General features: G+C 43.2%; 1 protein-coding gene across 1 annotated transcript in view; it reads left to right on the forward strand.

The window, feature by feature from the left end:
• The window catches only part of BRF1 (BRF1 RNA polymerase III transcription initiation factor subunit), a 173,814-nt gene that overhangs the window by 118,122 nt on the left and 43,616 nt on the right, over positions 1–12,076 (forward strand). The window contains exons 12-14 of the mRNA XM_061998945.1: positions 7,922–7,983; positions 10,115–10,196; positions 10,294–10,349. Coding sequence (XP_061854929.1) covers positions 7,922–7,983; positions 10,115–10,196; positions 10,294–10,349 — 200 coding nt within the window. The remainder of the gene's footprint in view (positions 1–7,921; positions 7,984–10,114; positions 10,197–10,293; positions 10,350–12,076) is intronic.

Here is a 12,076-nt window from a genome sequence, read left to right on the forward strand (position 1 = left end):
GTGCAGCCAGAAAAGCAAAAGGGTTGGTGGTATTGGATGGGTTTTTTTCCCCAAAATTGAAATTTCATTTTTCTTCCTTAATACAATTATCTAATACAAGTTCTGTGAGAGATGACTGACTGTAGGAAGAGCGTTTCTGATAATTCATTCCCACGTATCATTAAGCACACAAATTTGAGTGTCTGTTCCTGTGATGGGATAATTGTTCTGTGACCAACAGATAATGCACAAAGGCTGTTGGGTGTCAGTCAGCTTCTGCAGGACAGGCATAGGGCCTGGAGCTTGAGTCTCACTGTGGGAAAATAGAGATGCAGACACTTAATAAAGATGGGTTGTAGTTCTGTGCCAAGTTAAGGGCAAATCCTGTAGGAAAACCTCTGACTGCCTACAATGATGTGATTGCAGTGAGCACATGAGGCTGATCTTAGCTCTTGTTCCTCTCTGCTCTGTGAGAAAGTCCTATTTTCAGCAGATAGGAGTAGGAAATCATAGAATCATAGAATGGTAGGGGTTGGAAGGGACCTTTAGATATCATTCAGTCCAACCCCCCTGCAGAAGCAGCTCCACCTAGATTAGGTCACACAGGAATGTGTCCAGGTGGATCTTGAAGACCTCCAAGGAAGGAGCCTCCACACCCTCCCTGGGCAGCCTGTGCCAGGGCTCCATCATTCTCACAGTAAAATAGTTTTTTCTTATGTTTAAATGGAACTTGTTCTGTTCCAGCTTCATCCCATCACCCTTTGTCCTGTCACTGGATACAATAGAAAAAAGTGATGCTCCAACCTCCTGATATCCAACATTTATATACTTGTAAATATTAATGAGATACGCCCTCAGTCTCCTTCAGACTAAATGGCCCCAGTTCCCGCAGCCTTTCCTCATAAGGAAGATGCTCCAGTCCCCTGATCATCTTGGTGGCCCTGCGCTGGACTCTCTCCAACAGTTCTCTGTTCCTCTTGAGCTGGGGAGCCCAGAACTGGGCACAGGACTCCAGATGAGGCCTCACCAGGGCAGAGTAGATGGGGAGTAGAACCTCCCTGGACCCGCTGCTCACACTCTTCTTGATGCATCCCAGGATGCCATTGGCTGCTTGGCCACGAGGGCACATTGCTGGCTCATGGTTAGTTTATTATCAATCAGGACTCACTGGTCTCTGCAGAGCTGCTCTCCAGCAGGTCAATCCCCAGCCTGTACAGGTGCATGGGGTTCTTTCTCCCCAGATGCAAGACTCTGCACTTGTCCTTGTTGAACCTCATGAGGTTTCTCTCTGCCCAACTCTCAAGCCAGTCGAGATCCCGCTGAATGGCAGCACAGCCTCTGGGGAATCAGTGAAGAAGCTGATGAGCTTGTACATCCTGATATTTGGACTGACTTAGCTTGTGCAGCCGCTCTCTCTCACCTGCCACAGTAGAATATGTAGCAGATATGTGGAATTTCTTTGCTTCTATTCCATCAACAGTGTTTTCCCTCCTTACTCTTCATCTACACTCTTTTGTGCTTTGCCTCCATGCTCTGTTGACTGGTGGGTGCTTTGCAGTGCCAGGGCTGTGCATGCTGGTGCTGCTGGGCAGCCCGGCGCCGGCCGGCAATGCCTGCTGCCATCCATCCTTGGCAGGACTGAACATTTATGGGCAGAAGAGGCCTCACTCTGCGTGGCATGGCATGTTTGCTTTCTCTGAAGGAGCTAGCAGGCTGGAAACTTGGCTTTGGCTGGAGAGGACCCCTTAACCTTACCTTGGCAGAGGAAAATAATAAAGTGACAGACTTCATTTGTCTTTATGCTGTATGCATGGCCTCGTGTGCTCCGTACACCATCAGTCCTAAATCCTGGTGTTGAATTGCCACCACGGAGGAGTGGGCTGTAATTTTCAGGGTGGCTTCAGGTACAATAAAATCAAACCTGTTTTTCACTGAAACATGAGCATGCACGTTATGTGTTTTGTGAGCTTATTTTGCCAGTAAGTGCAATTAATTTTGCCCTGTCCTTTTGTTTTGTTTTTGTGGCATATTTGTGTTATGATGGCACATGGTGACATCAGTGAAGGTGACCCAGGGGGAACACGAGCTCTTGGCAGCTGTGGGGTGTGTGCTCAGAAGTGGGGGCATGGTGGGAAAGGCTGGGATTGCACAAAGAGACTCCTTGTACAGAGCAATGAGATTGACAAGAGCTTAAAACTGCCAAGGTACCCTCTTGGCTTGCTCCACAGGCTCCTAGCCTCATATTAATAGAACTGGCAGTGTGCCCTCTTGTACAGTCCCTCAGACACTGCTCACACCTTGACACTTGGGGAGTTCATTCGTGCACCCATCAATCCTTGTATGCTGTACCTTGTGCTGCTGCAGCATTTTCACATCCATTTCTCTTCCTTACCTCACCGCTACAGCACTTGGTCTGCCCTACGCCGCTGCCCTGCGCCGCTGCTGCTCCCCTCCCGGTCACTCACGCTTAACAACCGTTCTCTTCACACCCCACAGTGAATCAGTTATCTTTCCCTCCAGATGGGTTCTCGTCCCCTCTGATCAATTACATCCCAGTGCAGTTGTGTGGCGCCTTTTTTGATGCTAAGCTATCACCTTCCCTTCGTGCTCTTTGCAGCTCCCAGAGCAGCACTGGCACCGCTCAGCAGATTCAACTGCAAAAGCGTTTCTGCCCCTTCAGGTTCCTCCTGATGTGCTTTCTGTAGCTTCCATTGCTTTTTATCCCTCCCTGGAGAACAGCAATCAATCCCACTGTTTCTGATGCCCTGGCCTCAGGTTGTTTGGTTTGTTGCTTAAGGATTTTTGTTAGTGGAAAAGCCTCTCCCAACTCTTTCAATATTTCATTGTGCCTCTTGCCCCAAAGTATTTCTTAAATGCTGGGGGTGCTTAGCATCTGCTGTTGTGCTGAATAGGTGGAAGGGTTCTTTGTTTAAACTCTTTTGGCTCCTGGACTGATATGAAACGGTGTGATGGAGAGTATATTTGCTGCCTGGGACCAGAACACCAAGTGCATTCTGTTATATCTGCTCCAGAGGATTTCCTGGGAAGTGTTCAGCCTCCATTTCTGTCTGTAAGGAAATCCTCTTATCTGGGCAGAGCAATAAATAGTGCTGCCTCCTGTAACAGAAAGAGAAAAAACACATTCTTCACATGGCTTTTGAAAAAAATGTGAGGTTTTAAACTATATCAGCTGGAATGATTCTTCTGTAATAAATCCCCATAATAGTGTGCTATGTGTATGCATTTAACTAGCTGCACAGAGGTAGGGAGAGGGGGAGACGGTGTGTTAAAAGAAGGTTTAGCATACATTTAGTAATGACAGGAACAGTAAATAATCCTACAGGTTTACAAACCTAATCCCCAGTGTCTGATTGTAGCTCTCACGTCTACTAGAGTCGGTTGGAAAGATGTTAAAAGGCTGGAGAGAAAGGGCTTTTGGGGGTCTTTATTTTTAAATATTGGGGAAACTGGCTGATGGTTCTAAGTGACATGAATATAGTTGATTCGGGACCTTGATGGAAAGCTCTGGAAGTGCTCATCCTCCTTTGCTTGCCATGGAGACATTAGGTGAGTAGTCTGCACCTTGCTGCCTCACTCTACACTCTTCCCAATGGTACTTTCATTTAAAAACTGGATTTGGCAAGGGAAGGGAGGCTGTGTGATGTGTGTTTGTAATGCCCAACTCATTTTTTTTGCCTGTGCCCTGCAGTAAAGTGGTTGTTTTTCTTAACAGGAAAAAATCCATGATGTCTAAGAGCCGTGCCACGTGATGCTGCTGCTTTTAAATAAGCTTTTAAGAAGTTGGACCAGATGTTGGCCACATCTGTGTTTTTATTTCGTTGAACATTTCATTTCGACCCTTTTTAATAAAAGAGAAAATGATCATTTAAAAATTGTTTTGAAAAGTTTAGCAGCTGGGAAGATCTTTCTGGTATATAAAAAAGAGAAGGGTTTATTTTCTGTGGCCTGCAGTGAGATCTATAACCTGGAGCAGATGGAGATTTATGGCTGGTAGGGTCAACTCCTGTTGGAAACGATTGCCGTGGAAGTTTTCAGATCAAAATAGATGTATTCTGTTTTGAATTGGCATTCCCTAACAAAACACTTTCTTTTTTTTTTCCTCTCAGTGGAAGCATTAAACTAGGGGATTTGAAGGCACCTCCTCTCCTGAAAAGCCCCTTGCATTTAATGAACGCCTGTCGCCTTGGCAGGAAAAAGGACGACTTGCAGGCAGAGGGATATCCTGCAATTACTCCCTTGACTGCCATTACAGGGCCTAAGAAATGCTTATTACATATAACTTGCTTCTGGATTTTTCTCTGCAATTTTTACCAGTTGGAGAATGAGTTTTCTGTCCCCATTGCTAATTGATCCAATGAGAAAAACTGGCACTTAATTCAGTAACAAGTTTTATTTAAAATGACATGTGAAATTGTTCATAATGCCTGAAATGTCATCGTTTTCAGTCTGGCATATTAGGGCTGTATAAGGGAACAGTCACCTACTGTACTGTGACATTAAATTTTAAACCTCAGATCCAAAAATATAGCAGGGTATAGGAGGAGAGAGGTGTTTAATGAAATGAAAACAGTGGCAGCTTGATTTCAGCAGGGTAATTTTATTGTTCTTAAGATGCTGTGTCAGTTTTTACAGCAAACAGTTTTGGAATCCAACTCAGTATAAAGCTGAGCAGTGACTTGAGTAGTTCTGTCACCTCTTCCTTTCAGAACTGACTACTGGTTTTTGAGGTTGACTCTCTTTTTCGTTGTCCCTAATTCCAAGCCTGTGTAGATGTTTGACATTCCAGTTCATCAGGTGCAATGTATATGGGGGGAAAATAAATAATCCTTTATTCACTCAGATAAATCAAATGGAAAGTTGGGTTTTTTTCCTCCAAAAGCTTGAGGAAACAAAGGGAAGGCCATCCCCATTTCTGTCTTACAACTCAGTAGCTAAAGTACTTACCTAGAGTATGGGAGGCCCAATTCAAGTCCCGTTTTCTGTACAAATGCCTTCTGACCTAGGAGATGGGTTATTCTGGCCTGGACACACTCTTGCAGTCTGCTGTCATGCCATTTTATTTTGAATAATGAAACATTTCTTGGACCCAGGTGGATAATCTCCTGGGAAGGCATCTCAGACACTCGACTACAGTATTTACTCCTTTCCTCAGTGAATATTTGAGCCTTTTGCTCACTGGAAGTTTATGTGTCGGTTCCAGCAGCATGGGTGTTGTGCTGTTTTGCAGCATACCCTGGACTCCTGTGGCTGATGCACCACACAGTGATTCCTCTCTGTGCTGTGCATGATTGCAATTTCCTTAAAATGAGGCAGCAAGCCACTGGGATATGTTTTGTCAACTTGCTTTTCCTCTCCAGCCTCAAGCCACAGCATACTTTGCCATGTCCATGGGTCACATCCTTGCCTGCCTGGTAGCGGGCTGCCTGCACGAGAGGAGATGGGGGCCCTGGTGCAGAAAGTTCTGCTCTTACTGCACTCTATAGAGATCAGACCAGAAGAAAAGCATGTGTACTGAAAAATTATATAATTATTAAAAGATATTTTGCACTTTGGGGGAAGAAGGTTGAAAAGTTAATTTGGTGCCTGGAACTAAAGTATAGTTAATTTCTAAATGTAACAGCAATATGAAAGGTTCCTTAAGGCCTTTTCAGTCATATTAGCATCAGATTATCTGAACTGGTAAAGCTGATATTATATTTATGAGACAATTCCAGAAAAAAACTCAAAGCACTGTGTTATACAACTTCCCGTGACAGGACATTTTCTTTGGGGTGAAACCCATTCCATGTATAACTTGGTGTGGAAAGTGCTCAGTATCTGATAATGGTAAAAGTCTGTTGAGTGAAGCAGCCAGATCCTTTGCATCACCTCACAAAGCACAGCCTTTTTTCCTGACTAGTTGTTTTGATTGGATTCTCGACCTTGTGCTTTCACATACTTCAAGCAACTGGTTTAAACACTTGAGTTTTACCAGGCAGAGCATCATTTGTATCTTCTGGGAACGCTCGTAATTCCTCCCTTTGCTTGTCTTCACCCTTTGGTGCTCCTCAAGCCCCAAGACTCCTCGTTGTCATAACCTGCTGTTGTGTGAAAGAGCTGCAGCTGCTTCCCCCTTCTCTGGTACAGCACTCAAGAGCTCTGCTCCATGAGAAAGCACCAGACTGGGGAAATCAAACCATTCCCAGGTCTTGGTTTGTGGACAGGCACATCCCCCGGACCGGGGAGCAGGAACTGTAAAGATGCCAAGCTGTTCTGCACCATTTCAATTTTGGTTTATTATTTCAGAGTGTTGAAACTTAGTTTATTATTTTTTTCTGCAATTAAACTGGTTAGGTCATCTCTTGCCTAGTCTTGATTGGAGGTAATGCAGATGACCAAGAAGATTGCTTCATTCCCCACTGTAAGTCTTTGTAGAACAATTAGTTTTCTTCTCCACCTGGACTACATTAATAGTGTCTTACTACTGTACAATAATGTGATGTGGAAAATCAGGTTTTGCTGCTGTACACTGTCCCAGTTCCAAATTAGTTCTGTGCTGTTACGCTTTATAATGGATAGAATATTTAAAAAATTGTTTTCAGAAGGGGACTTAATAAGTACAAAAGTAGAAAAATTACAGTGAAACTGTAATTACACAAAGTCATTATTGTTTAACGTTTGTCTAGACCCTGTCAGAGCTTTTACAAGTTATATTAAAATTTAGAAATGTTTTAATAATTCACATTTTATGGGTAGAAAAAATAATACACATCTTCTTAGAAAACTGGCATGAGGGAAGGGCTTCAAATGAGGATAGATCAGAATCAAGAAGAAAGCCACGGTTTGACTGTTGGCATGATGTGTTTTTCAGTGGTCCATGCTGCTTACCTATAGGCTCTGACAGAGAAATTTGTGATATGGCGAAAGAAAAATGGTTATCTTTTTAAAATGGGTTCCTCAGTACAAGTTGGGGAATGAACTCTTAGAGAGTAGTGTTGAGTAAAGGCACCTGGAGGTCCTGGGTGACAGCAGGATGAGCGTGAGCCAGCAATGTGCCTTCATGGCCAAGAAGGCCAATGGCACCCTGGAGTGTATGAGAAGGGCTGAGGGCGATGGGTCGAAAGAGTTTCTGCTCCCCCTGTACTCTGCCTTTGTGAGACCACATCTGGAATATTGTGTCCAGCTCTGGGCCCCTCAGCTCAAGGACAGGGAGCTGCTGGAGAGAGTTCAGCACAGGGACACACAGATGATGGAGTGGAGCATCTCCCTGCTGATGAAAGGCTGAGGGAGCTGGGGCTCTTTATTAGCTCGGAGAAGAGGAGGCTGAGGAGTGACCTCGTTAATGTTTACAAATCCATGAAGGGTGGGTGTCAGGAGGATGGAGCCAGGCTGTTCTCAGTGATGTCCAATGACAGGACAAGGGGCAATGGGTGTAAGCTGGAACATAAGAGATTCCAAAGAAATACAAGGAAAAACGTCTTGGATTTGTGGAGTCTCCTTCTCTGGAGACATTCCAAACCCAACTGGACGAGTTCCTGTGTGACCTACTCTAGGTGCTCCTGCTCTGGCAGGGGGGTTGCACTGGATGATCTTTCGAGGTCCCTTCCAACCCTTAAGATTCTGTGATTCTCAGCTTCCTGCTGAACATTTGTGTCTCTAAATTAAAATGGGAATTAAAAGAAACTGGAAGTGCCTGACAGACTTTTAGTACTGAAGAAGACCGTGCTGATTCCTGAATTTTAAATGAATTTGATGTGGTGGATTTGTGTGTGCGTGTGCCCCCATATTGAAAACAGCAACACGTTGAACTTCCTGGATGATCGTGGAAGGATGCAAATCTCTGAAGGGTTGAATCTCGTTGAGTGCTACTTAACTGTGGAACTCGGATTGCTGTAGATTTTGAACAAACATCTGCCTGATTAGAATGTGTTCTTTTCTGTAGGTGAGAATACAGGAGATGGTGAATTAGATCTGAGTGGGATTGACGACAGTGAAATAGATCGGGTAAGGTGCTCTCTTATCCTGGGTGTCTCTGCATTTGGATAGCTGAGAAAGACAAAACGTGATTCATCCTCTGTCCTCACTGCCTCTTCACCTTGATCTATAGAGAGGTTCAAGTAATGTCAGTGATCTGAGATCAAAACTAATGTTCATGTGAGCCTTTGAATTTGGTGCTCCTTGCCCAAGTTATACATATGAGACTGCTACTCCTCACTCTTACTTTGCTGGAATCGTTATGTTTTAGAATGTCTTTTAAAAGTTTGATGGAGCTCTACATTCATTATTTAATTAATATATCTATATTCACTATAAGAGGCTGCCATGGAAACCAAACTGTGAAATGAGTGTGTTCAGCCCCTGGGTTCTTTCAAAGATTTCTGTAACATTTTCTGGATTTATTATGGTTTGTGTGACAGCAAGAGATACCCTTTACCATTTAGCCTGCATGTGACAGACAGCCAGCTTTGGAAAGCAGCTTGTTGAAAGCCACCCAGGAAGTCAACGCTTGAACACGCAGCAAAGTCCGTCTCTCCTGACTCTGAATCTCGTGCCCTCTCCAGCTGCAGTGCTGCTTTAAAGTGTAATTTGAACAGAGAACAGCTATGCTAAAAACTGCTTTTGGTGTACAGAAGCACTGAGAGAGGCTGTTTTTTAGGGTTACCGATCTATGGAACACTGTTGGCGAGGGATTGAAGGAGAAGGAAAAGGCTCAACTGAACTTCAGCTGTGAGGTGGGCCTTAGGAAAGGCCTTGTGAATCGAGCAGACGTGGCACGGAGGGAGCAGGAAGGCTGAAGGTTTTCAATATAGCCAGTCCATAATTTAAACAATCACAGGGGAAGAACAACCACATTTTCTCCTCCTCCTCCTTGGCTCTATGATGAGGTCATAACTCTGCTTTTATGACCTCATGTTTATGTCCATGGCAGTAGAGTGTAATATTGTAAGCGTGATATTATGAACTCTCTAAAAGCGTAAGAAGGATGAATAACTGAGCTAGGAGGAAGCAAGTTTTACTGTTATGGCCCCCTTTTAATAGAAGCAGATGAAACAGTGAAGATTCAGTCTGATAAACCTGGACTTGCACAGCTGTTTGCTTCCCTTGTTTGCCCTCGGAGGAAGGACTCCTTCCATTAGTTTAATTTGACTGGAGTTATTTTTTCATAAAATCCTGTATGTACACTGTACTCTGGAGAAAATCTCAAACGCTCAAACCCATAAGATGGAGAGATCTCAAATTGTTTTTCTTGTACTTAAACTTTGTTTTACATGACTTGGGTCCACTGCTTAGAAATAAAGCGTCTTGTTCAGGAAGGATGACCCAATTTGTTTTCTCTTTTCTGCAGAAGTTCTTCAGTCCCAAACAGCATTGGCTGTAGATAACTTTTGTTTCACGGACAGTTGTGCTAAATGCTGGTTGTCTTTTTACATTTAAGTCATTGAAGAGGAAATCTATCAGCCTGCCTGCTACCTGCCTATTTATTTCTTTCTATAATTCATCTGAAGAGTTGTACTAACGATGTTACTAAGCAGAGCTAACTGGAAAAAAGCCTAGATGTCATTACTGAACCCAGCTCTATAAAATCTGAAGGACTAAAACTGCAGCAGTCCAAGCGGGTTTCATTTACATAGATGTAGCCAATGAGCTAATAATCTCAGTAACTGTGCCTAAGCCTTTGCAGAAACCTACCCAGAAGACACGTTTCTGTTTTGGTAGCACAGGGCAATGGTTCCCGTACTGTTTTGAATTACAGACCACCATCAGCACACAGAATTACTTGCAGATGACCATATTGTCATGATACCCATCATCACATGAAAAAAAGATGGTAACCCCAGGATTATCTCAGGCTAATTGCAGACCACGTACAATGAGTCCTGGATGGTGTTTGGTCACCACATGGTAATTCAGAAACTAAGCACTGTTTCTTGAAAACATGTCCTTGTTTTTTTGCTAGCTTTAGAAGTTACTGGAAGTGCTCTCTGATAGTCAAATCTCAGGCATGTTTTCTTTCATTAATGTATTTTTTTAAAGCAGAACGTGAACTGACCTTGCCAGTGGTTTTCTAATTCAGTTTTGCTCTATGGTTTTCAAGTTGATTTCTGAAAGTAGATAAACTTGTTTTGTCTTCTAGTATATACTTAATGAAACAGAAGCTCAGATAAAAGCAGAGCTGTGGATGAAAGAAAACGCAGATTACTTGAAGGAACAGAAAGGTAAGTATATAGGACTGAAATTTTCCTTTCGGCCAACGTTGCTGAAGTATTCAGTCTGTGTAATCTTCATGCTGGTTACCCTTTTGTCATCTTTCAGAAAAGGAAGCAAGAATAGCAAAAGAGAAAGAACTTGGGATTTATAAGGAACACAAGGTATTAAACTGTGTGCTGATTGTGTCTGTTTGTCCTGGAAATTCATTACGTTTGTGATCAGCTCCCTGAAGGATGTATTATGGGCATAATGGTCACCACAAAAGCTATTGTATCTCTACCTGTTATTGAATTACAAGGCTATCATTTGTTCAGGTGATGTGTAAAACACTTTCTTGCCCAAACTTTTATTTTAAATTACCATTTTGAGAAAACTTTGCATGGTAAAGTCAGAGCTAAGCTCTTTGCATTTATGATTGCTGTCCTAATTGCTTGCTTATTTAAATACAGGTCTCAAGACTTGCCTAATTTATGGGTTTTTTAACGTGTGCATGGGGAATTTGTTTGTACTTGCCATAACTGTAGTAGCTTTCTTTGCTCTTACAATAATGATTTCTTTATGAAGAACTGAACAGATCCTTGTGCAGTCACTTGAAGGAATATTTTGTTCTACCTTTCATAAAGAACCTGACAGTTATGTTAACAAATGGCACGTCCTGTCTCCGTGTTTAGCAGTTTAAAGCAGCCTAATTGGCCGTATATTCATGATTTACAGCATTAGTATTTTGTGTAATTGAGCAAGTGACAAGTCAAATCTTCCACATGCAGATAAAATCCATGTTAGTTTTTAGTGTGTATATCCTATATCCTTTTTATTTCCCCCCCGGTTAATGCGAAAGACAGAGTTTCCTACTTCCCCTAGGTATTTCAACAATAAAAACAAAACCAGACAATGAAACACTGTTTTATGCTTCAGAGTTTCTCATTCATCCTGGGCTTACACAGACGTGGCAATCTACCAGCAATTTTCAAAACTGTATAACTTGCTGGCAGCGCCAAGTAGCCCAAACACCTACTTTTTTGTTCGGACAACACAGGAGTTTTTCTTTAACTCCATATTGTTTCTGACAGCTCAAGTAGAACGTGATTAATATAGTGCTTTCCAATTTCAAGGTAGCACTTGACCCATGTAGGTAAACAGAGGGGCTATTATCCATTAAAAAATAAATCTCCTGCAGAGCTTGGTGTTAAAACCTTCCTTTGAAAAGGAAAATGCTGAATGAGAAACAGAGGTTCTTTATTTTGCTTTTTGTACCTAGCCAGGCATGGCACTTGGCTTGAAATGTTCTGAAGTGTCATTCCTCTCTGGTGTGGCTCTGCACAGCATCAGCCTCCGCGGCGCAGCGCTGAGCTTGCAGCGTTCGCCTGGGAAGGGCAGTTGCGGGTGATGTTGCTGCTGCGCTCGTGTGTCTGCAGCATCCTGCTTCCCATCCATTGGTGTTCGTGCCAGTCCACGCTGAGAAAGCTGCCGCCGATGTTCTTGGCCTTTTTCAGCGTGGAGGAGGATTTGGGCAGATGCTCTCCCACGCTGCATTTGGACTTGGCATAAAGTAGCGTTGCAGTTTCAATACGAAGTTGTCAGTGCTTAGGGGAGTCATGACCCAGCTTGACTCTAACTTTAGAGGCAATATTAGCAGAGGAATTTATTTCTATACTGGCTGATGCTATCAGGGTCCCTGTTCCTATAAGAGAAGTTCACTCCTTTTTCTTTTTTTCATGAGTGAGAAATGGCCCACGTTTCTTCTCTGGCAGCGTTACAAATACCAAGTAAAGAATTTGTAATAGACTGTGTGGGCATTTGGCACAAAGCTTGCACTTATCCCTCAGGGAAAAGAGACCCCTTGGGTCCTGGTTGAGTGGCAGGAGAGGGAGCGCTGGCTTAGCCCCGC

This window comes from Colius striatus, chromosome 6, assembly GCF_028858725.1.
Source record: "Colius striatus isolate bColStr4 chromosome 6, bColStr4.1.hap1, whole genome shotgun sequence".
In the NCBI taxonomy this organism is placed as follows: Eukaryota; Metazoa; Chordata; class Aves; order Coliiformes; family Coliidae; genus Colius; species Colius striatus.